At 33.6% G+C, this 27,210-nt stretch overlaps 2 protein-coding genes across 9 annotated transcripts in view; both read left to right on the top strand.

The window, feature by feature from the left end:
- LOC134280563 (visual pigment-like receptor peropsin) overlaps positions 1-4,630 on the top strand; it is a 52,695-nt gene extending 48,065 nt beyond the window's left edge. The window contains exons 5-6 of the mRNA XM_062763004.1: positions 832-1,054; positions 3,358-4,630. Coding sequence (XP_062618988.1) covers positions 832-1,054; positions 3,358-3,627 — 493 coding nt within the window. The 3' untranslated portion in view covers positions 3,628-4,630. The remainder of the gene's footprint in view (positions 1-831; positions 1,055-3,357) is intronic.
- A 9,014-nt stretch (positions 4,631-13,644) lies between these two features.
- LOC134280570 (spermatogenesis-associated protein 1-like) overlaps positions 13,645-27,210 on the top strand; it is a 38,912-nt gene continuing 25,346 nt past the window's right edge. For all 8 annotated transcript variants that reach the window (XM_062763017.1, XM_062763015.1, XM_062763019.1 and 5 more), the window contains exons 1-3: positions 13,645-13,821; positions 23,561-23,667; positions 25,341-25,458. In XM_062763017.1, the coding sequence (XP_062619001.1) occupies positions 13,753-13,821; positions 23,561-23,667; positions 25,341-25,458 (294 nt within the window). In that variant the 5' untranslated portion in view covers positions 13,645-13,752. The remainder of the gene's footprint in view (positions 13,822-23,560; positions 23,668-25,340; positions 25,459-27,210) is intronic.

Raw genomic sequence — 27,210 nt, 5'->3', positions numbered from 1 at the left:
CTGTCTTTGTGTCTGACGCTAAGGAGGCCAAATATGCATGTAAATCTCGTGCGGCTGCCTTTGTGTTTGACGTCAGTTGGCGAGGACTACTAGTATTGAAATTGGCATGGAAGTCCTCATGTGATTTAAATCTATTAATCTACATTTTTTAAAGTCTAAGTCTACAATTTTATTTCACAATGGAAATGGAAATATAAAAAATCACTGTCTAGTTTTGAGAATATGCCAGGGACATCAACGATAGTGGGAAACATGGGATAATTTTTGCATAACGGGCTTCGCCCAATGGCCGTTACGCAAATTATGCCATGTTTCCCACTATCGTTGATGCCCTGGCATACTACACTAACTAGACAGTGATTCCTTAAATGAACACGCTGTACAGCTGATTTTTTTGTAAATTTGCTAGATAGGTCCATAATTTCTGCTATTCGCTTCCAGGCGTAACAAATCAAGCCCAAAGATCATGTAACAAACTTAGCATTTTAAAGTCAGAATTTCAATTATCTATAAAATGTTTAAAACTTGCTGAATGAAACTCTAGATTGCATACGACAGAAAACAGTGATACAGAATTGGAAAGCATTTTTATTTTTGGACTGCCTTCTAAGTAATAAGCACCATACATGTCATCGTCGGAAACCTACAGGTGATTTCGTCTTTACTTATCATCATTGATAAGTAAAGACGAAATCACCCGTGGGTTTCCAACGATGCATACATGTATGCAATTTTTGGACTTCAGCTTAAAATGCTTCATGATCCTGGGTCCAGTATTTTTTAGGGTTTATGTTAATTGCTTTCATCTCTCATTTTACTTTCTCTTTTTAGTTATGATCTTGACGACACCGGTGTGCTTTGTACGATATCCTGGACGTGTCATGGAAGAGCAGCGTTTGTTTCCTTCGTTTACGCAGTGGCTGTCGTCTGCTTCATCTTCCCGTGTTGTGTCATCATGGTGAGCTACCGGAAAACATATCAATTCATCAAAGCCGTTGGCGGCGGTGGTTCCCAGGAAAACATCGAATGGACACATCAAAAACAGATTACAAAGGCAGGATTAAACCAATTAATAGTTTTTGCTAAATATACCTCAGCTGGGATTTTTGTAGTTTTTGACTTAATTAGAGGAGTGGATATTAGGTTGCCGGTCTCAATAAGATGTGACAGTTTCACGTCACATATAGAAATAAGGGATTGTTGGGATAAAAGGGAGGAAGCATTAGAAAATGAACAGCACAGAAATGTACAAATTTACTTCGGCTTAACTGCTGAGTCTCAAATGAGGCAGTCTATTACCAAAGTATAGGATGTAATTCAATGCAAATCTAATAAGCATTGGTATCTAAGGTTAGTGTCCTATACAAAAATTTTGAATTTTGAATTTAGATTTATGTATGACAATTTCAGGCACAAATTAATTCGTTTAAATTGAAAATTTCTATTTTTTATAGAGAATACTAGGTTACAAGAAATTCGATTTCTCCAAAATATATTTATGGGTTACAAATGTCAATCTTCTATAAAACCGTTTTTAAGACTTTAAAGAAACTTGAATAAACGGATAAATCCCTGGATATTTACAATGAGATATTTTCTTCTAATTTAAATATGGTAATGCTAATAATTGTGATAATGATATCTCAATTATCTAAATCCATGTGAAAATTTGTGAAATTTTCAATTTTTTTATTTTCATGACAATTTCATGCACGAATTAATGATTTATTTAAATGAAAACTTCATGTTTTTTACTAAACATTTTTATGGTTACAGGAAATTCGATTTCTCCAACATATATTCACAGTTGATAAATGTTAATCTTTTATAAAACCGTTTTTAAGACTTTAAAGAAACTTGAATTAACGGATAAATGACATGGATATTTACAATGAGATATTTTCTTCTATACATTGATAAATATGGTATGTTTCCAATAGATTGTGATAATGATATCTCAGTTATCTAAATCCATGTGATACAAATCGTGAAACTGTGAAATCATGTTTTGCATATTTGTTTTCAGTGTTTAATTTTACTTTACTTTCTGAAACGAATTAATGACCACCACGAAATGTAAAACTTCATGTGCATTTTTACTAAACATTTTTATGGCACGCCAAATTCACGAAAATGAGCTTAACATAGTTTCACAGTTGATAAACTAGGTTTTTCGACTGTAAACTATAGTTTATATACCGTGAACTTTAGTTAACAATTCGTTAACTATAGTTTTCATCTGTAAAACTATATTTAACTGTTGTTAACTATAGTTTACGAATGATAAATAAAGTTTATCTGTCTGTAATAAAACGTTAACAATAGATTTTGTTGATAAACATAGATTACAACTCTTAAACTATAGTTAACGATCGTAAATTATAGTTTACAGAATTGTTAATCTATGTTTATCAACAAAATCTATTGTTAACGTTTTATTACAGACAGATAAACTAAGGTTAGCAGTTGTAAACCATAGTTTACAAATTAGTTTTGTGAAAACTATAATTAACGAATTGTAAACTATGGTTCACGGTTTGTAAACTATAGTTTACAGTTGATAAACCTAGTTTATCAATTGTGAAACTAGGTTTAGCACGCCATCTTATAAATACAGTTTCACGATTTGTAAACTGTGGTTTACAACTCTTAACTATAGTTAACGAGCTAAATATATAGATATACAAAAATTATCAAATTTTATCAACAAAATCTGTTGTTAACGTTTTATTACAGACGGATTTGCCAAATGATAGTTAACAACCGTTAAATATAGTTTTAAAAAAACTAAGTTAAATCTGTTGGTTAATTTACGGTTAATTTGTTTACAGTCGATAAACTTAGTTTATCAATTGTGAAACTAGGTTTAGCTAATTTTTGTGAATTTGGCGTGCCATATGTATAGATTAACGTCCTTAACTATAGTTTACAGTCCGTAAACTATTGTTTACAACCGATAAACCTAGTTTATCGACTGTGAAACTATGTTTCGTTCAATTTTGTGAATTTGGCGTGCCATACATTTTCCGACCACGATATCCTCACAAATCAATACTTTTTTCCTAATTCTCGAAAAACTGACAATACGAAATTATATGATTTTACAGTACCATGTTTAATAACAATGTATAGGAGAACATGACTTATTGTCAAAATCTGGATTTATCCCATTTGAGCAAATTTGTGGGAGAAAAAATGGAATTCTTTTGAAAGTACGAGTAGTCATATTCATAGAATATTTCTTAAATGAATACATAAAAAATTACGTTTAAATACATTACAAATAAAAAAAAATGTTTGGGTATAACTGAATTTAATGTTTTATGACAGCATCTAATGTTTTCACTTTATTTTCAGATGTGTGTTGTTGCGGTAATACTTTTCCTCGTTGCATGGACTCCATTTACTGTTTACTTTCTCGTTATATCGATAAAAGAAGTGGGTACACTTCCTGCCTTATTCCATGTCATTCCAGCTGTTTTCGCAAAATCCTCCACATGCTACAATCCGGTAGTGTACGCCATTATTAACAAGAGATTCAGAATCGCCATCCAAAAGACGCTTTTATGTGAAAAGAACGTGAATGACTTGGACTGTATTCCAATGCGCAGAATATCACAACGCTGAGGCGTATGCATCGGACCATCAAGTAATGCAACGTCTGCCGATGTTTTGACTGTGCATCGCAACTGATAATCAAGAGAGACATTTTTTTTTTATTTTTTATCCACCATGCATTTTAAGGCATGTTATACGATGCCTTCAATTTCTATATATTACACGTACATATTTAATCGTTGCTTTGTGATGACCTTGACCTTAAACTTGATGACAAAGGCAACGAACAATGATAAAGCCTATAAACTGTAACGGGGATTGGGTGGGTCGGCCCGGTAGCTCAGTGGTTAGAGCACCCGCATGGTTGGCGGGAGGTCCCGAGTTCGAGTCCCAGTCCTGCCGACATTTTTCCCCGCTCGTAACATTTGACGCCCCACGTTGGGCGCCAATATGACTGATTAGCTAGGGGGTGTCCACACTATGGCTCGAAGCTACAACCCTCAGATTTAAAATCCAACGCTCTACCGACTGCGCTAAAGGGTTGTCCCACTAGCTTGTGCTAGTTGGAGCGTGGCCTCGCTATTTACAACACATAGCCACTTTTAACTTTATTTCAAAACAATACGAATCTGTGAACAGGGCAGAAAACATGGACCCCCTGAAAATTCCAAAGATGAGACCATGTGATTTGGACGAGCAAACAACCCCTGTTGACTAGTGTCATCATCTGCGAATCATTAACGTTTACGCATTGACAATACTGTAAATAACTTTTTATTCGCGATAACTTTATTTTGGTGTTATTATGCGAGACAATGTGCTCGCGAAAAAATCATTCTCGTCCATATTAGTATTGCTAAAGATTACATATGTACATGTACATAGAGCATTAAGCACGATTCGAGAAAATTTTGTTTCTCTAATAAAGAACAAATGTCCATCTTGCGAAAATTAGGTGCCGCGAAAAATGAGTGATTTACAGTATTGTGGGTTTTTTAATGTTCTTCTAATGATACTGATGTTGCTGCATACCCAGCATAAAATAATCAAAAGAAACAAAAAATGGATACCCTCCCGACTTCTATTATAAAGCAGCTAGGGACAAAAATAATGAAGTTAGTAAAAAAGGACATGAGTTCTTTATATAATGTACAAAGACCTATTTTGTATAAACAAAGGTTTATTCTTTTAAATTTATAGGTGAATCAACTTCGCCTATTGATACAGCTTTCATTTATTTTGTGAATAAAGATGTTAAAATAAAAATCACTTGAACAGTCATTATTAGATTCCCTACGCTAAAGGCTCAACTGAGCTTTATTGATCACATTGAGGTACCATTTTGGTATTGATTGCCATTTTGTGTCAGATATATTCAAATAGATGATTTGACTTATTCGAATAGGTGATATCACCTACTAGTATTCGTGCTGAATAGGTGATACATGTATTACCTATTCAATTTGAATGAGTAATATCACCAATTCGAATATGTGACAACACATCACCTATTTGCATTTCTTACGACGATAAATAATGAATCCTCCCTTCCTCAACACTATCTAAATAGATTTCCATTGGAACCAAGAAAATTCGGACTGCCCAGTGTTCATCTATTTTTTAGTCCAAGAATTTTTAAATACCCCATGTTCTGAAATCCTATAAAGTTTAGTTACTTAAATTTTATAAATTTTTCCCAGCTGGGGTAACAGAGTAGCATACATTTTCTCTTTTCAGTTTTAAATGTGAATTGGAGCACTTTCTGAATGGAGCATTTATGCCAGAATTTTTCACGATTTTTCTTCTAATATGCATGATAGATAAGTGTAAATTTTTAAAATATAATCCATAAGCAAAACAAACTACAAGTTCTACCGGGGTGCTTAAAACTAAATGCATTGCGAAGCTGTAATCCATTCTCTCCAAAAACGATGAGTTATAAAACGAGGTGAAAGTTAATAAGACTTAGGGACCCTATAGTCTTTGGAGCAGTTGTTATGTCATAAATAATTTGAATAAGTGATATCACATATTTGAATAGGAGATAACACCAAGTGAATATGTGATATCACCTATTCAAATAAGTGATATCACTTTTTATCAGTAAATACCATCAATGCGCCTCATAGATTGTCTATTTCCAGCATTCGTCTGTCTTTCCATCCGTCCGACAGTAATCTTGACACAGTTTTGACTACTTCCACAAAATATGTTGTATAAGTTTATTCAGGATACAACTTTGGGCAATACAGCCCATCAGTTTACAAAATGACAAATATACATACAACATATGATACAATCGACTCTCAAAGAGTCTAAACTGGGGGGTAAAACCCCAGGTCAAGTGTTCCTCAGTCCCACAGTTCCAATCATCATTTATATGATACAATTATAATGAATTTGAAATTAGCAGTACAGTATTATTCAAAGATAGAGTACAATATACAACCATGCTATTTTGATATACAGATTACAGACATAAATATAGAGAACTTACATGTAAGTCAACCTGATAAATATTCGTTACGTAATGTTAGAGCATGTTGAATATATTTCCCTAGACCAACCAAAGTAGATATGCGGTTTGTACTTAATAATTGGATTAATTTAAATGTACTTGGTGATTTGTAATAATACTCATTTATATATTTTTTTCTTAGATTTAGATATCTAGGACATTGGAAAATGAAATGAAATTCGTCTTCTATTTGATGACTATCACAAACATCGCATATTCTATCATTTCTGCTTTTGCCTTGGTACCTTCCGCATTCTATGTTTAAATAGTGCGATGAAAGTCTTATGCGGGAAATATGCTTTTTTAAATTACTTTGTAAAGGTTTTGTTAAATAAGGTTGCATTTTACAGAAGTCAGGTTGGACAATGTGCTTATATAAAAAACATTTTGACGAATTATCCATAAATGCATTGCATTCTTGGAGATGTATATCTAGTAGTCTGTTTTTATATATATGCATGAAATTAGCAGAGTTTATTACTTGTTGATTAATCCAAAATTCTCCCTGACCCAACCTAAATAATTCAAGCTTTACTTCACGCGCCCAATTTATACTTGTGCTTGTTCCCGGCCCATTCTCTGCATCATGTCGCAGGTACTCGTATGACGATTTTAAAATGCAGTTTTCTGTTTTTAATAATTTACACCAGAACTTTATGATTCTTAGTTTTCTTTGAATAATAAGTGGATATCGTCCCAATTCTCTATAAATCATGTAAGTACATGCATTGCGCTTAACACCAAGAGTATTTTTACAGAAGGATAAATGCAGTCTTTCAATTTCTGGAGATTTATGAAAACCCCAGATTTCGCTACCATACGATAAAATGCTGCCAACATATGTATCAAATAGCTGACAGCGGGTTTCGGCGTTAAATTCAAATTTCTGAATATTACGGTTTAGACCAAACAGAGCTTTTTGACCTTGTTCAGCTAATTTCTTTTGCGTAACATTAAATTTACCGTTGTAGTTTAAACATAATCCAAGGTAATTAAAAGAATTGACAATTTCTAAAACTTCATTATTGTACGTCCATGAAAAATTAACGCACCCCCCTTTCCTGAATACTAAAACTTTGGTTTTTGCGGTGTTCACGGTCAAATTCCATGATGATACGTATCCTTGTAAAGCATCAAGCAAGTTCTGTAACTCTTCTGGCGTGTTAGCGAATATTACTGTGTCATCTGCGAACATTAAAACAAAAAGATTTAGTTCTCTTAATTCTACACTTGGGCATTTATCGTTTATGAAATGATTTTCCAAGTCGTTAACGTACATATTGAATAATATCGGTGATAGTACTTCCCCCTGCAACAACCCGGTATTTACATTTTCGGATATCTCTCCTGCATTTTTGACACAGGCGCGTACATCAACATAGAGCATCGGATAATTCAAGGAATTTTCCGGTGATTCCCAATTTGATCAATATATACCATAATTTTTCCCGGTTGATTGTATCAAATGCCTTTTTATAGTCGATAAAACAGCAATATAAACGTTGTTTATTATTCAACTTTTGTGATATTAAACTTTGAAGAGCAAATATCGCGTCAGTAGTTGAACGCCCAGCCTGAAATCCCAATTGTGCATCAGTTATAATATTTTCTGAGATATTCCATTTCATTATTCTTTCGTTAAGGATTGAAGTAAAAAGTTTTCCCAGACTGCTTGTGATGCTGATGCCTCTATAGTTTCCGGGGTCATCCGTTTTTCCTTTTTTATATATTGGAATAATAGTTGCTTTCGACCACGAAGAAGGAAATATACCGGAATTAAATACTTTGTTAAAAAGGCTCTTTAAAATAGGAAGAAGTATGTCACTGAACTCGGAAAAGTATTCGTTGATTAAATTATCATTTCCCGCGCTTTTGTTTGTTTTAAGTCTGCGTATACAGGTTTCAACCTCTTTTGAGGTAATTTCAGTGTCCAAGAGCTCAAATACAGGGCTATCGGTGTCCATATAATTTGCAATCGAAATGTACGTAGTCGCTGAATCATTAGCAAGGTTCCGAAAGTGTTCAAAAAATTCTGATAAGGTAACTTTGGAGTTTGATGTCTTTCGTTTGCTAAAATGTTTAAAGAATTCTTTAGGGTTATTTTTCTTCAGTTGTTGCACCATATCACCTTGTTGTCTTTTGTATTGATTTTTAAGTTTCTTTTGAAGTTTTTTGTATTCACCTTTTGTTTTAGTAAGCTTATTGTAATTTATTTTACTATGAAACTTGTTATATTCTTCTAAAGCAGATATATATTGATTGTATAAGACTTTGCATTTGTGGTTGAACCAAGGTTTATCCTCTGCATTTCTGTCTTTTGGACACGAGTAATTGCTACTCTTTGTACAATACTTCCCTAATACACTGCTTAATTTTTCACTGAAGTTATCGACAATTTGGTTGACATCGAATTCATCTTCAACACAAGAATATAGAGCGTCTAAGTTGTTTATAAGATCTCGTCTCATTTGAATTTGGGATTGTTCTTGCCATCTCACTGTGGTAGAATTTTGGAAAGTTAGACGGTTTGAAATTTTAGAATTGTTTGTCTGTTTTTGAAACCCTAAGATGCTCGGAAATGAAAAATTGATTGGTGCATGATCTGAGAATTCGGTTAAATTACAAACCTTGAAATTCGATATATTGTTGAATGAATTTGTTAAAACTAGATCAACGACAGATCGCCCATTTGGGCCACAATAGGTATAGTTTCCGTCTGGATCGGACGGATGTCGTCCGTTAACTATGCGAATATTTGAAGATTTACATATGCTAATAAGCCTTCTACCAAATGTATTTATTTTATTATCCATTGTTGATCTTGGATTGAGTTCAATATCAGGTATATAAGTCATCACTTCTGAGATATGATAATTAATTTCGGAGTGTAGGGTATCGCTTTCAATATAATCTAATAATGAACCAGTTCTTGCATTGAAATCGCCAGTAATTATAACATTGCCCATTTCTGTATATTTTGTAATACATTCGTCAAGAGTAGTAAACAAGTCACAATTGTAAATATCATGAAATTTTGAATCAATGGGTGGTATATAAACTGCCCCAATGTACAAATCTTTCTTATCCCAACAAATGACTTTATCTATTTTTATCCAAACAATAGTGTCATAAAATATTTCATTTATTTTAATAAATTGATCAAGCGAGTCCTTGACTAGTACAACTATTCCTTCACCCTGTGTGCGATTTCTGACACGTTTTTTTCTGTGATATGCGTGAACACAATAACCACTAAGAGATATATTGGAGTGTTCCGTTATCCAGCATTCAAGAAGTATACAAATATCGTAATCAAATAGGCAAGAATGAAATTTTTTGTCACTTAGTTTATTTTCCAGTCCGCCATTTACGTTCCATATTCGGCATTTGATATCACCCCCCTGTGACCCCTATTCGTCGTCATCAACGCAGGTTTCACGTGGGGCTACTAATTTCCCATCAACGATCAATTTGTCTTTAACAAAGTGTGCTTTCTGATTGTTTTCTTTGGCCTGCTTGTATTGTGGAAGAAGAAGTTTGCGTCGATCGCGAAACTCCCGTGGCAATTGCTCCCCTATGCTGTAATTGGTCTCCTTAAGCTTGTAGCTGGATTTTCGAATGACCTCTCTATCGTGAAAGTTCTTAAATTTCACCAGAATTGGACGGGGTCTTGATTCACTCGGTTTCCCAATTCGGTGGGCGCTTTGAAGCTGCATCATTCCAACATCTCCAACTCCCAGGTTGTTTTTACAAATATTTTGGATAAGTAGTCGGCAGTTTTCGAATTCTGTTTCTTCAATGTTGAAAAAAAGCAGATTATCCTTCATGGCATTACATTTCATGTTCAAAAGTTCATCTTGGATTTTGGCATTGTCGCCTGCTAATTTATCGTTCTCAGATTTTAGTTTCTCAAATTCGTTTTGTAGGTTTGTTATAATCTCTGTTTGGTTTGATGCATTATTTTTTATTTTGGTCATTGATTTCTCTAGTGATTTTTGAGAAGAATAACAGTCTTCGATCTTTTTGGATTTATTTTCTAATACGCTGACTCTGTCTGTGAGATCAAGTACAGATTTTTCCATATGTTTTAGAGCATTTCGAGTGTCAAATACTGCGTGTTCAATTTGATCTAGTTTCTGCATTCTCATCTTAATGTCACTGACCTGTCTCACCATAACCTGTGCCCAGGGTGGAGCTTGACTCATTATCTGGTAATCTATGGGCGGAGATGCAGGAAATGCACCCATGGGAAAGCCTGGTGGTGAAGAGGGATAGGATGGATATTGTGGCATCCGCTGTTGGGCAGGAACAGATGCACGTGTAGGAGTATATTGGGGCATACCTTGACCATTCTGTTGATTATTTGTCCCTCTTCCTGGAGTGTGCACTGTCTCTTCACTCTTATCTTTATTGACATTATGTTTAGGGACACCCTGGAGTTCACTAATTGCACTATTTGGTCTATTTGAAGGTGCTATTGGACTTGAATTATGATCATTCAATCGTTTAGGAGATAGTTCTGAATCCGTGCCTAATGAACTCATGTCTGATCGCCTACGTTTGTTATCACACTTGTCAGGTTTAGTGTTCGAATCGTTATCCATGTAAAAAAAACACAGACACAGTTTACCAACCACAGTGTTTATATATAGATCAGACCGGACTGGTCACATACACAAGTCATACCAGTGGTGCAGCGAAGCGTGAAAAACAAAGCCGAATTTCAATTCAGTTCACGAGTTTCATAAAACCTCTTATGAGTAATATCAATAGGTTCAGCTGAAAACAAAGTCTTAATGCTAAGATACAATAAACTCACAGAACCCCTGGGACTCTCTACAGAACCACAAATTCAATATTTTTTCTCTCTGTCCGAACACTTGACCACCTTGTCCACTTCCGGTATTGTACAATCTCCATTGATTATCACTGCGAGGGTGATTATTTTTTGTTTATTATAATGCTCCACATTTGTGTAAGTCGATCTACTCGACACTACTTCATGTCCATCCGCTGATGAAATTATATATACAAGTATATACATAGTAAATATAACTTAAATTTCACTGTAGGAAAAAAAATGAATTTTTTTTTTTTAGATTTAATTTAACTTCTTAAAAACTGAATGGTATATTTCATAGATAAAAGTTAGCCAAACGATTCTGATATTCAATAAATTATGAAGTAAATTCATGCAATACACGAACATACGTTTGCAATATACAGTTTGTACTTATGCATATTTTTGATATATGATATATTTGACATATAATATTAAAGCGGAATTGTTTTTTTTTTTTTGATAATTTAATTTTAAGTTGTGTTTTAAAATCATAGCTTCCGATGAAGCCAGATATGATGCGGGTACACGGTTTTAATTAATTGAATTGTAGAAGAAAAATCTTACAGTATTTTTTTTCTCAAGATCTTCAACTCAGTTTACATGGAAGCGCCTTCAGCATCCAATATGTTTACAATCGAAAGTTTCAAACAATAAAAAAAAAAGAAGATTCATCTTCTATAACTCCCTTCAGTCTGGGAGACTCAGATGACAAAAGTAAATGATTAACCAATTTTCTTTCAGTTCAATTCTAGATCTTGTATTAGAAAACAAAATGGTTAAAATATTGATTGAGTTCTAGAAACTTAGGTATCATATGTACCAAGAAAATCACAAGATACATTTATCTTTGTAGCACAAACGCCTTCGTCATGCCAAATTCAATAACATTGCTATTAATGAAGACAAATAGTTGTGTCTAACCAGATTAAATGCTAATAAGATGCTCTAGCACTTCACTTGGTCGCAGGTTCAATTTCATCATCTTCTATCTTTATTGGAAAAAGGTTACATAAAACACAGCATAAGGAATATCATCATTCTTTATCATTCCCGATATATAGATATATTTTATTATTTAAATAACTTTGCAACTTCTGTGGTAAATGACATTTCGATATTCTGAAAAAAACATTAGTTTTTGCAGTAATACTTTTAAATACTATTAACCCTGGTGGTGATAAAATTTTATTGTCTATAGTACATCTTTATTGTTTCCGGTCCCCGAGTGATGAACCCCCAAAGAAAAGTAGGACATGTCAATTTTAAAACGAGCAAAATATTGATCAAATAAAATTTTGTTTGTATCATTTCTTGTTGGCTTTATTTTGAACAGTCCCTTTCCTTTTTTGACTGCTCCAAAATGTGAAATGTGCTTTCCTGATCCGTCTATCTGTTTACCGTTTTTCGTTCGTCTTGTTTCGTCTGTTAACTCTTCACACTTTCATCCTCCCCTCTACCTTACTACTGGACCAATTTCACCCAAACTTGATAAGTATCCTTGGGTAAATATGATTTCAATTAATTTCTTTTTAAATTAACATCCATATCACCCTACGATGTACCCTTAAATGAGAGGCGACAGTGTACTAGTGTCCTCTAAAAAAATGCATTTTCAATTTAAAAAAAAAGTTGTATATGACACTATACTATCATATACAAAGAGCTAGGCTCACCTTATGCATAATTGTCTTATATAAAAGTCTAATATCTGACAATTGACTATATATTACCCTCTTTCCCAGTTCATATATCAAAATAAAGTAGAGACTCTCTCAGCTAGCGATATTTTTGTGTCACCTGCAGAGCAGAGTGGCACTAAGGGATCAGTTTACCTGTCTGTCTGTCTAGTTGTTCGTCTGTCACATCTTGTATCTCGAGAACTGTCAAAGATAGGGATTTTATGTTTTGCACATTTTTCAAATTTTTCGAAAAATTTTTAAAAGTGCACTTGACCCTGACCATTGACCTTCTTTGCGAGACGTACCAAAGAAAGTTTAGTTTTAACTTATCGTACAGTGTATACAAACTTGTTTCCTTGTACATTTATTGCTCAGCAAGTTAGTAAGACATAAGAAAGTCCAGTATCATTCAATATACAGATTAGATAAAATCGCACAATGGGTTATTGTGATTCCTTTACATACCAGATAATTTCTTGCAAAATACTAGTAGTTATTTTACACCCTAAACAGACCATTCTTTCCTTTGAGTAAATTAAATCAAGAAATAAAAATAATAAATCAAAGGCATAGGCCTATTTATTGCTCTGTGTATGGTTAAAGGGGAATAACTCTTGTTTCTATTCCCGTTTCAGCAACTTTTTCCGCTACAGTACCTTGGCTTGGTAAATGATCATTCATGATGAATGATCGACATGGTGAATATATTATTTAGAGAACATAATTGGGTCCGTTCAATTATATTTCTCAATTTTATGATATTGAAACCTACAATTTTGGGTATTTTTTAAGCTAGGAAACTGCACTTTTGGTATTGCACCGTAAGGGAGGACAAGGTTCTATTAGGTTTAATTAATTCGCACAAATTGCACAAGGGAAAAAATGTTTAAAATCCTAAAATTCAAAGCAATGTAGAAAAGATTGTAAAGAGAGTGAAAGTGACTGGAGAAAACAAGTAGCCTACGCGAGTGAAAATGTCATGTTTACAGGTAGAGTTATCCCCCGTTGGTGTTCGTAACCAAACGGAAGTCATGTGACCTCAACTTGGAAACAATACGCCGTGCATAGGTTATCTACCTGTACATACGAGTTTTAAATGGAGTGAAATACGGCATGGATAGTACGAATATCAGAATGTGACAGGTGCTAAAAAGATGAGTAGGCCTAACGGATACACTTCCTACCGAGGAAGCAGTAGAGAAATTAGACCTACGTCGGCAGAGGTAAGAAAAAAAAGTTTCCGAAACTGAAAAAAACTTTGTTGACAACTTTGCATGTTGTGTCGCAATCTTTATATAAAAATCAGCATGGTGTAATCAAACTAAAGCTAAATGAATACATATTATTTGATTGTTCCATTTATAAGTTGTTGAAAAGCGTGTAAATAAATATGTGTAGGAAAATATTCTTTATTTATCTTTAAAAGATATATTTACTTCAGAAAAATATTCAAATGCACGTTTTTAAACCACAGTTTATATTCTTAGTTACATGAATGTCCCTGACAGAAGCTTTAAATAAAAAACAGCTTGTCGCGTAAGAATGCACACGAATTGTTTCTATAGTCTATTTTGGATTTTAAATTAACAAAAACCTTAAAAATACGTATAATACAGTATTAATTAAATTTGTCCTGGTAGTGGTAAAAATTTTCCTTAGAAGATTATTTTATGTTTGTTCAAACATGCATGGGAAACTATGAAGGACATCATATTTACAAACGATCTTCAGATAAAATTTTCTGATATTAAAAATGATAATCTGATATCGACAGAGATCTATTGCTATGTTCCTGATTATGTTGATATTGTCAGATCATCATTTTATAAGAATCAAAAATGTATTTGTACTTATAAATTTTATATTAATGACAAAAACAAATATTTCCCTTCAAATAAAGCTGTCTAAGACCCCAATATTTTATTGTATCTTTAAAAAGAAGTAAATATCAAAGTCAACATTCAAGTCTGTACAATTTTTTGTTACATTGGTTGACTGTAAAAGCATACAGGCATAATATAGTATATTTGTTTCTGTATTTATTATTATACATTTGTATGTATTTTTTCCCAAAATTAAACAAATCTTCAGCTAATCTAATTCTGTAATCCCATTTATCATATTTCTGTATTCATCAAAAGTCAAGCTTCTATCATTATCTCTAACTCAATGGGACCCCCTCCCCTCCCTCCCCAAAGTTTCAAGCAATACCCAAGGATCTCAGATACTAAGGTTCAAACCCATGAAGAAAAGTAAAATTAGGATTTCCAACTCACTTTGACATATAACTGGTACATGTACTTGAGAAATCGATGTTCAAGGTACCAAATTTCAACTGCATTTTCTTTTATTTGAAATTAAACAAATCTTCATATGGTTTAATAACAAAGCAAACTCCCGTGGTGCACTGCTAAGATTTGTACTAATTTTATAGACTCTGGTGGTCTCTGGATCATTTTCAAGTGTCTCTCCTCTATCTCTAGGTGTGAGGAAAGGACAGTTTGCTTATATAGAGTGTAATTTGTCATTTTAATTTGTCTGTCAACAGCTTAGCGGTATATATAAGTGATGAAAAATATTCAGTTACTTGGAAGGGAATAGGATATTAATCTCTATGATAAATTGTTCTATTAATTTATAAAATTCTGATTTTGTCTTGTATAATACTTTTACATAAACATTTTTATTAATGTTCAGATGTTTCACTGCAATAACTGTTAATTTAAATTCCAATTTTTTGTCTATAATTATAAATGATTTCAGAAATAATGATGTTACAAAAACAGTGATGAATCATTAAAAAAAGTTATTTCTCTCTGCAACTTTTGGGTGCATGATTTAAAATCTGATGATTAAAGTTAGCAATTATGAGAAATGTTCAAATTACAAGATGCAGTATTATAAATTATTGGAAAATTTAATAGACCAACATGGACCCCATGAAAGGGAGAGATTTTAGATTAATAAAGTTATTATTGATCAGTGGAAATCAAAGTTAGTTTGATTTAGGTAAATTTCTGTGCACAGGCTATGTGGGATCAAAGCCAGCATCTAGTGTCTTAAATTTACTAAAAAAATATTTTATGGTCATTTTATGCCCAATAAATATTTTTGATCTTTGCCTTTAACTTAATGTGGAATTTCAAAGATAATTTACCGCTTTCTAACTTCCAAGGTTGCCAGGAAGTTCTGCAGACACATGGAGAACTTTTTTCAGTGTTAAGTTAATTGTCTGTTGGAATTGTTGGTTCAAAATAAAGTACATATTAGATGCCATTTTAGGAAGCCTACTCAAAGCTTCAAATTTATACAGAAGGAACTTGCTTCTTTTCATTTTCTTGCTGTTTCATTTTTTGACCATGAGGTTAATCTTATTTGCTTTTAACTTCACATTTTCAATGTAATTTAATCTTTGATTTATATATATGATATATAGATCTCATTTGTTTGACATACATACATAATCTTGTGAAATCAGATATCATAAGCAGTGTATGGTTCCATTAGAAACTTGTATCCTTTATTTGGAAAAAAAAAATTAAAATTCATACAGATTACTGTCAGATGTTTGAAAATTCAATAAAAGCAATCTTTAAAAGACCTTGAGGGAAGGATTAATTTTCAGATACCATCAACTAACTTCACTGTGAAGGGTGTCTGGAATTAGTATGCCTCATTTACAAAGTAAAATACTTCATATACCACATTAAGTAAATTGCTTTAAAAGGTGACTGAGTCCTCCTTTGGCCATAAGTTCCATGGCAACCGATAAACATTTTACTGGTATACCTTTAAATTCTAATTTTCGGATCAGTTCAAGTGGTCATCAAGACATACAGAAGTCCATAGATTTTTTTGGCTTTGAAAAAAAAAAAAGACACACTTCATCGCTCCAATTTTTTAATTCTTTGAGTAAATATAGAATTTTATGGTCCTTTTATTTTCCTTTTTATTCTACACCTTTATAGTTTATATAAGGGATTTTTTGGACTCTCAGTTGAAATTCAATGAATGCACAGAGGGAAGACTATATATGTGAACTTTTCTAATCTAAAGCCTCAGAGGTGTGCATTAGAGTAAAACAAAACGTTGTTGAAATTAGAAGCGTATTTAAATATTTTTGTTTGTTAAGTTTTATCAAAGGAATAAATAGGCAATGATACAGCAGCTTGACCCCACAATGATTGAAATGTGTTTGGTGGTTGTTGGGAGGGGGGGGGGGGAATGTAAAGGAATAATGTAAAGAGTATCATGGTATGGCCATAATAAATAAATTGCTAGATTCTCATCCGAATTTTTTTAAAAATCGAGGCGGGCGGGCGGCTTTTATTTTACATTTTTTATTTTTTCAATTTTGCAGATTGATTATTGACCTCAGGTAAATCGTTGTAATTTTATCTACAATACCCCGAATAAAAGTCATAGTAAAGGTTCAATTATCTCTTCCTTCACATCATCACCAATCTTTTTCAACCAATGACCCTTGTTTAAAATATATACGCATGCATTACAGCAGTTACCATCTTTTCAGCTGTCAAAATCATGTCGACTTTCGCAGGATTTAAAACGAAAGTAGAATGGTAGATGAATACCGATCCCGATCAGAATTAAGACGAAGAAAAACAGAAATAAAAAAAATCGAGGCGGGGGTATAAAATCGGGGCGGGCGGGGATGAGAATCTAGGAATATCTTTATTATGGCCTATGGGAAGTTTTTTTATTTTAAAAGATTGCAAAGAGCATGAGCTAGGCACCCAGCATTAGGGGAAAAAGTTAACATATTGACAACAGCATGTATTGCATGGAACAAAAAGCTTTGAGTGCAAAGAAATAAATACAGAAACTATAATTATTAAAGTGAAGCCCTTGGGACCTTTGATGCGACATACCACATATGGAGTCACAGGATCTTTGCATTAATTTATCAATATATCTATAGGTCAGGATCTTTAGAGATTTTATCTTCTGAAGGTATCGTACATGTACCTAAGTGCCAAAATGAAATTAAAATAAAGACAAACTTAATATGGTTCAATGAATTGTTTTTTTTTTGAATTTTCAAATGTTTGAAATTATATAGTGCATCTGCAATAGAATCAAATGATAATAAATGCAGATTATATAAAATGCTTCCAGACTATGCAGATTCCATATCTGTATTTGTGGTATGCAGAATCCTATTCTTTATTGAGAAGTTGATGGCTCAGTATTACTCACCCTATTTTGAGGGGGAGTAATAACAAGCCATTAACTTCCCATTAGAGAGTTGCAGAAGCTGGAAGCCCTTTTTGTAATAATCTGTAGTGTTCTGTGCCTCTTCAGCCTCAAAATTTTGTACAGATACACTGGAAAAAAGAAAATTACAATTGTACTTTGGTATCTTGAAAATTGGTATTTTGAATTTTTGAAGTGAGCATGAAGTTCCAACTACTTTCCCTCATGATATAACCTCCAATCTAAATGAATCCTCACATGCATCAAAATTTTCTGCGAGTCCCACAGAAAATCCAGATATTAAGGTTCAGTGACTTGGGGGGGGGGGGTTTAATTTGAAATAATATTCTTCAACAATGTTTTTATGCCCATGGGGTTTTTCTCTGGAAAAATAAGTCCCCTGAGTGGAAATTTTTGTCCTATGAGATTTACTGTATTCATTAATTGAGGACACAGTGCTTGTACATTTGTGTGTTAAGGTATTGAAATAACCATCAAAATACATTTTTCCATTAGAAATTATGCTGAGTGCTTTTAGAAGCAAATAAGTTTTTTGAACTCATCCCTAAAAATCAAAACAACCTCACAGGTTTGGCACAGGATAAATCCTTAATCTCTCTATTCATACGATATTTAATGAGCCAGGTCTGTTGAATGTTTAATCAGTCAGTCATTGTCTCATTAAAAAAAATTCTTCATATTGATCTTGAGGATTAAATCTATAATTGTGTAACTATTTAATATTAGCAATATAGTTGTCAATACTTCAATTACACATTGCTTTTTGCACCCAGTGTATGTTTTGAATTTTTAAACCAACAGATTATCCATCTCGACTAATGGTACCATTCACTCTCTTTTGAAAAAGGGTGGAAGTATTACTATCACCAGTAGCAAACTGTTTAACAGCATTGGATTTTTTTTCTTCATTTATCCACCCATATATAACTAAAAACAAACATTGCAATCTATACCTTAGGTGAATGGTGATTTTGTATCAATAAGCGCTTGCTTTCGCTTGCCAGGGGAATGTTCCAGCAGGAATTTATTGAATAAGACATACAAGGGAGGAGAGGAATTTTTTTCAATATATCCTAAGCTCAATTTCTACGGACAAGCAAATGCTGTATTGGAATCTGACAAAGTCGTAACTGAATCCAGGATTATGTGTGTTTTTATACAAACATTGTTTATATCCCCGGCACTATTTCCAGTGTAGAAGTATTTTAAGACAAGGAAAGCTATCAAATTTTTATATTCAATGATTGTGGGGCAAAGCAAGCAACCAAGACCCATTAAGGAAAGACCATAAGCCTTTTGTATTCCAGGGCTAGTTTAACTGTGTGTACTTGCTGATTTTATAGGTGTTAACTTCGGATAAGTGATATATTCCTTATTCCTGGTATGGATTTAAAGGAAATACTATGTGTGCTCATTTTTGCCACTAAAGGTTAAGGATAAGTGTGAAAAAAGGGATTTTTGTTCTTTGGAGATTATTCGAGGATAATTTGAAAAAGGAAAAATAATTGTCTCGGAAGAAAGTCATATCCAACATGAGTTTGATGGAAAGATATAAAACATTCAAAAGACCTTCGTCAACAGAGGTACTTGTATACTAAAAGCAATTTCAGGAAATATTTCTTGGAGTACTTTTGATGTTTTCTATGAGGATTAAGATTTTTGGGTATACATGTTCCTTCCCTAAATCTGGCAGATCAGTCCTGAAGCATTTGTTTATAAATTTTGGTTATTAACTAGAGACTCGGGTATACACCTTTGACAGGGAAGACATGTTCAATACATTTAGTGATTAACTTTTCAAAATCCAAATTCCCCGTCATTTTGTAATGATTAATGAATAAAGATGCCTTTTTGACAGTACTGAGAACAGATACAGGATCTATCTAGAGATGATTCTTGAGTAGGTAATCTTAAGGCCGTCTCCCTGGTCAGGAATAGTCCTGGAATAGCAAGGCCCTTGTCCAGATTGAGGTTCTTAAGCCATTGAACAAAAATTTTGTCCAAACATTCTTAGTAGACTTTTATATATACCTCAAGATATGATTAAACATTCAGAAGAAGTCAATAGTGGCCAAAGATTAGTCTTAATTTCTGGGTAAACATTAGAACATCAACTGGACTCTTTAGAAAGGATAAATTCTCTTTAGAGCAATTTATCATTTATATAGACATTAGCTATGTAGGTTGATTGGTCCATTAATTTTGTTTATAGAAATTTTCAAGGCCTTTAGTCATTCAATGATTTTTATAATGATCAACATACACATATTCTCCACACCTTTATTATAACTTAGATTGAAGCACTTGAAGACTTCAGATTAGCATGATGTCTTTTGAGTCCAAGTTTTTAGGTCACCTGAGTAAACTCAGGTGACCTATTGCTATCCGTTTTCGTCCGTCGTCGTGCGTCGTCCATCGTGTGTTAACATTTGAACATTTTCAGCTTCTTCTCTGCAACCACTGAACCAATTTCAACCAAATTTGGCACAAAGCATCTATGGGTGAAGGGGAACAAAAATTTTGAATTTCATGATCCCTGCCCCCCTGGGGCCTGAGGGATGGGGCCAAAACCACTAAAATTAATGCAATCTTTAAAAATCTTCTTCTTTACTCCTGGACATCAAGCAGTCAAACTGTTTGCATGATTGTAATCAGCATTAAGTCCTCTACAGAAATTGTGAAATTCATGGCCCTGGGGTCAGGGGTTCTAGTGCTAGGGCGGGGCTAAATAAGTATATAGTAAAAATGCATTATTTCTTTGAAAATCTTCTTCTCTGCTCCTGGGTATTAAATAAACCAACTAAGTACATAGTTATGATAAGCAAGAGTGCCTCTACCAAAATTGTGAATTTTATGGCCCCAGGGTCAGGGGTTCTGGTGTTAGGGTGGGGCTCTATTGATTATATATAGTGAAAATACATGATTTCTTTGAAAATCTTCTTCTCTGCCCCTAGGTATTAAATAAACTAACTAAGTGCATAGTTATGATGAGCAAGAGTGCCTCTACCAAAATTGTGAATTTTATGGCCCCAGGGTCAAGGGTTCTGGTGTTGGGGAGGTGGGGGGGGGGGCTCCATGGATTATATAGTGAAAATACATGAATTCTTTGAAAATCTTCTTCTCTGCTCCTAGGTATTAAATAAACTAACTAAGTGCATTGTTATGATGAGCAAGAGTGCCTCTACCAAAATTGTGAATTTTATGGCCCCAGGGTCAAGGGTTCTGGTGTGGGGTGGGGGGGGGGGGCTCTATTGATTATGTAGTGAAAATACATGAATTCTTTGAAAATCTTCTTCTCTGCTCCTAGGTATTGAATAAATTAAATAAGTGCATAGTTATGATGAGCAAGAGTGCCTCAACCAAAATTGTGAATTTTATGGTCCCAGGGTCAGGGGTTCTGGTGTTAGGGCAGGTCTCGTTTGATTATATATTGAAAATACATGAATTCTTTGAAAATCTTCTTCTCTGCTCCTAAGAATTAAATATACTAAGAAAATAGTTATGATGAGCAAGAATGCCTCTTCTAAAATTATGAACTTTATGGCCCCAGGGTCAGGGATTCTGGTGTTAGGGCAGGGCTCTATTGATTATATAGTGAAAATACGTTAAATCTTTGAAAATTTTCTTCTCTGTCTCTGGGTATGAAGCAGATGTACTACCTATATAGTTATGATGAGCAAGGGCCCTAATCTTGCAGAATTGTGAATTTCAAGGCCCCAGGGTCAAGGATGGGGGGTGGGGGGCTCTCAGACTTATATACTGAAAATGAATTAATTGTTTGAAATCTGCTCCTTCGTATTTATAAAACATTTATTTATTTTTTGATAGGCAATTTTAAGGGTGCCTTTTTAAAATTTGTGTAATATGTGGACCTAGGGTCAGGGATTTATGTCACAGTGTTAGGGGCAGTACTGCTTATTGCTGAATATTACTGATTAGTTGGAATGCATTTTTGTTCCCCCTACCCTGCGTATGGGTATTCAGTAACCAAGCTAAGCAACTGCTAAGTCTATTGTTATGATGATCAATGGTGCCTCTTTCAAAATTGTGAATGCCATATAGCATCTGGCTTAAAACAGGAATCAAATTCAATAACTGGAAAGTTGTTGCATAAATGCTCAGGTGACCTATAAGGCCCGTGGGCCTCTTGTATTTATCCACAACACTAGCATGTGATATACTCCTCAAAATGACTTCTTCATGATTTCAGAATTTTTCTAGACTTGTTACATCAGAGCTTTTTGTATAAATGCAGATTAAGGGTCTAATAGACTTAGAGGCTTACGTATTTATTCACGTCATTTAAATTTCACTGGATTAACACAGGTTAAACATCAAATAAATTACACATGTACCATGATAAACTGGGCATATACATTATTCTTTCTCTTATGCTTGAAACTAGCAGTTTTAGAATCAGGGGGGAAAATTGACAGAATTAACCCAATAGTTCTTTTTTGGTACCCCTCTATATGATCAGATGTTGATTCTCACTTTATAGCTTCAGATTCAATTAGGACATTAAAAAAATTAATCATTCTGTAGGTAGTTGCCAAATTAAAACTTCTGAATGATTATTTACCCATTGTTTATTTTGTAAATAAAGTAACTTGGAAACCAACAGTGAAGCCCACCTGTTTTATTTAAATAGTTACACTTTGTTTGATAATCTTCATTTACACATAGAACCTAACCTAGTATTTAAATTTCCACATGCAAATACTTTATACCCAAAATTTCTTGAAGGTTTTTAGAACCTGTTAAATGTAATTTGAGTATTTGGTTTTATAGATCTCCTTTAGACTGGTGTTTTAAACATGAGACCTGAAAGAAAATAACTATTTCTGTTAGATTAATTTTATCAACGATATTAATATATGGATGAGAATTGAACTAGAAGTTGCAATTTGTATTGTTATTTCCGATTTACTTTATGTTACCTTATTTATCAATGAATTACCCAATAAAATATATACAGCTCTTGACCACATTTTTTTTAAAGTTGAAATTGTTTTGTAGTTCTGTACCAGAAACAATTTTTTAATTAATATTTAGTTGAGTCCCTCTACTCAAGAAACTCTACTCTGATGTGGTTTGCATGACCTTAACTAAAACCTACACAATCAACTTGATTTTTAAAAAAGTTCCATTTCATATTTAATCTTTTATTAGGAGACTTTTTAATGAACATAATTCATTAAGTGAGAAACTTTTACTTAAATAATTAATCCTTTGGAGAACATGGGAAGCTATATTGGAATTGAGACCATCGCACTCTACAAAAACCTTGTCATATCTCGTATTTTGTTGTGAGACCTTTTTTGCTGCTACATTGTAACCTAATTCTGAGTTTAAAAGTATGGTACTGCATACTGTCATCAGATAAACAACAAGTTTATATTTCTGAATTTTTCAAAAGAATTTTCAATTCATTTTTGCATTACTTTTTTTCTCTCAAGTTTTGAGCAGAGACATGGCAAATAAGTATTAAGATCATGATGAGGTGGTTTTTCAGATACATGTGCATGTATTTTAATTAATTATAACTATTCCATCATCTTGGAATTTCTTTTATAATGATTGTGATCTTGCAAAAGCTGTTTAACTTACCAGTTCAGCATCTTGGCCACCCAAGGGTATGTAAGTTAATGCTAAATGTGATTTATGGCATAAAAAAGCATTTATTTCTAAGGATTGTATAAATTGAATTTTTGTTTTGTTTTGCAGCTTGTAGATCTCCATGTATATATAGTACCACCAGAGATATGGAGAGAAAGATATAACAACTTTTTAAATCAGAATGTAACAGAGACGATCTCAGCAGGAATTATCAGGTGAGCTTTACATGTACATTTTAACTTCTTGTTCAGACACAAGTAACATGTAACACCGAAAGCGGCCTACTGTAATATTTCCATGCATCCAGGATACTGCAGATAGTTGTTGTTTTGATGTCTTTACCCTGTTTCATTTTGCTAGTACAGTTGAACTTCATTATCCTCAACACTAATATCTCGAAATTCATAGATATACTGAAAAGATTAGGAAGTCCCATCGGCTTTTTCTTTAAGTATTTTACTCCCTGAGTTTTTTAGGGTCCTGTTGTGTTCAAAACAGTGAGGTTTGACCATATGTTGTTTTGTGTTAAACACCCAATTTTATGTTAACGCCCCCAAAATTTACCTGGTTCAAGATCAATAATTTACCGCCTGTCAATCATTAAAAAAACAATAGCTTCTGATTTGATTGACAGGGCAGCTACCCGTGCTTCCTGATAGTCTGAGTTTCTGTCCTTTGAAAACGATTGCCTGGTCACGCGTCAAACACTTTCATGTAGCCGCCTTGTATACACGGGGGGTTAAAAGAAGAATCTTGGTAAAATTTTATTTTAAAAACAGTTGAGAGTAGATAATTAAAACATGACTTCTTAAAATATTTGCTTTTAATCTCAACGGCTATATTGTACTTTATGTCGTCCAAGATATCTGTTGTAGAATTTAGACCAGTCCGTGCACAGAAACGCTATTTGCCGATTAAAATTGGAATATGATAAATAAGAAAAGATATTTAGCACAAACGGCACGGATAAAAAATTCATTTATCCCATGTTTTATCTGCGCATATATGAATACAATCTATACCATGTTCCGTTGTAAAGTTCTGAAATGTCAGAAACAGCTGTAGGAGTTTCGAGATTGTAACTTTTAGTTCGAATTTCCTAACATCTGCAGTCAATACCCAATATTCGAAATTAAAAAGTGAATATATACAGCCAAAGATCAATTCTTAAAAGAAATCTTGCAAACAATTAAAAAATTTTAAACACAAGAACACCCGGAAATGGTGAATATTTTCGACACTTCAGAACGTAGGCAATATTCCTATCGCGGTACGGTACATTGTACATGTTCACACGACGGATAGGCCTACCTATGAATGGAATATTTTATTTTATTTTTTTAAATTTTGATATTTACACAAGTTTAATTAAAAAAAAGATATATTTACTTTGTAGTTTTACTCTGTGTTCTTTTCTTTAATTTGTCATTTTTTTAAATATAAAAACGATATTTCTTTATAATCTTTTTTCTTCATTAGATATCGCTGAAAGTATTTATAAATAAATTTTCTATTGAAATATTTCAATTATTTCAAGTAGTTTCACTCAAATTTAGACACGAAACATGGAATGTTGACCCTGATCACCAGACACAGACTTCCTGTGTAATGCTACGTATACACAGATTTTTGACATCTTGGGTATTGGGGGTCTCCAGGTAAATAACACCACTGTTACTTGGACCACTCCCCCTCCTCAGGTAACCGTACGGTAAAAAAATTGGGTCTTTAAGAGCTATGTTCATACCAAGGATTTTGAAAGCCTTATAACTTTAGAAGACTGGATGGCCACAGTTTCCTTGATTCATTTTTCATAATTTAAAATATAAGATATCTGTTAACCTCTAAGAATGTTTATGAATTCTGAGCATCAGATGGTCTATTACAGGGTACATCCTGAGCGTGTGTTGTACGATCTCCGGGATGAGCTGGAGCAGCAGGTGGGGGTGGAGATGCTCCCCCGAGATTTTGTGTTCCTCAAGAGTGTGGGTCGCAGCATCACCAGGGTAAGTCGTCCGTTTCCTCCTCTCCCCCCTCCTCAAAAGTGTGGGTCGCAGTATCACCAGGGTAAGTCGTCCGTTTCCTCCCCCCCCCCTCCCTCCTCCTCAAAAGTGTAGGTCGCATTATCACCAGGGTAAGTCGTTAGTTTCCTCTAAGTCATACTTTTCCTTCCCCCACGAACAATGTTTACAACGATTTCTCAAAAGTACAGTTATTACATTTAAAGTGCAAGTGAAAAGGATGGTTTTAGTATTGCGATTGTTTGTTTTGGGTGTACAGGAAAAATCTGTTCTTTGAACCTTGTTTGATTCAAAGGTTGATCATTGTGGAGGCTTTAAATGTTTGCAGACAATTAAACTAAGAAATGGATTTTTTATTGCCAAACTGAGAACGAATGCTAATTTTATAGGCAAATTGTTTAAAGACCGCATTCAGAACTGTTAATGCCAAAGCTAATTCTTCCAATTCTGGCCTGCAAACAAATTAAAATCAGTTGATTTTCAATTTTCTTTGACAAATTAAATCACGAATGGGAATACATCGAAGTTCAAGTATCGTTTGAGTCTTGCAGATATTGAAGGTAAATTACAATTTTAATGGGCAGTATACTACAAAAAACATAGATATCATCAAACCGAGGTGCTCTTGCAGATCAAATATCTTGAGCACTAGGAATGAGAGAAGCATTGTTCCAACTAGAAGATGTATTCCGCCTCTAGTGGATCAAATTAAACGGAAACAAAGAATGTCATCTCTCAGATTGTCAACACCCGGTCACGGGTTGTACTAGGCACCGTTTTGAAATTGTAACACCAACACCCCCCTTAACGGGAGGCACGCTGCCATAGGGTTAACCTATTGTGCAGTGTTTGGTTGTTAATAAAATTCTTTCTGTGTCTACTTGAGATCACAGAAGGGGGTCACAAGCTCTGCTTCCAACTTCTCAATTTTAAGTTTGTAGTAATTGAAAGAGGTCAGTTAAATATTTTGTTAGTAATTAGACTGAATGATTTATGTTTTGATACTGGATATTGTGTCACTACAAAGCCTTGATTTGGTTAGGCCCTCTACAAAATTTCTTTGAAGATCTTGGTGCAATAAATTCACATTGTCTATGCATCTATAAATAAGAATGTTTTCATGGAAATCACTTTTGGGGCAATTTTCATGTTTTCACATTTCTTCAATATCTCTTAGGTTGTTCTAGAAAAGTCAAGTTTATAGATAGTTCAGATTTATTTACCAATTAGAGAGCATTCAGAGATTATAGGTATATAAATTAGCTGAAATGTATAGCATTTAATTTTTGCACACATATGCAGTGAAAAATCTCTCTTTACATATTCCTTTCAAACATTCACACTAACTAATTTAGTGTTAGTTTGAAAGGAACATGTGATTTTTCAAACTGCATCAAGAAAGTGTTAGGAAAATATTTATATATGCTCACTTTACACACACACCTAGACAAGTGGGCTGTATTTCAGCCTAAAGTTTTAAAGATAAACTTTGGTCAATTGTCTTGTTTCTTCTAAAGATAGATTTTATGTTAAGCAAAGCAAGATAATGATGGTGTTTTTATGAACTAATGCCTCTAGATACCCTGTTAAATGTTTAGTCACAGACAGACCTTACAAGCAATGTTTTAAACAGATATGATTTGTCGACTGTACGCAAGAATATAGATATGGGTATAAAATTGTAGAGGTCTAATTTAGTTTTTGGAGGGCTTATCAATATGGGAGTGTTCGATGTGT

This window comes from Saccostrea cucullata, unplaced genomic scaffold, assembly GCF_032062105.1.
Source record: "Saccostrea cucullata isolate Sc308-1 unplaced genomic scaffold, CSIRO_AGI_Scuc_v1 ctg758, whole genome shotgun sequence".
Lineage (NCBI taxonomy): Eukaryota > Metazoa > Mollusca > Bivalvia > Ostreida > Ostreidae > Saccostrea > Saccostrea cuccullata.
The sequence above is the reverse complement of the archived record's forward strand: the minus strand, read 5'-3'. Positions and strand labels throughout refer to the sequence as shown.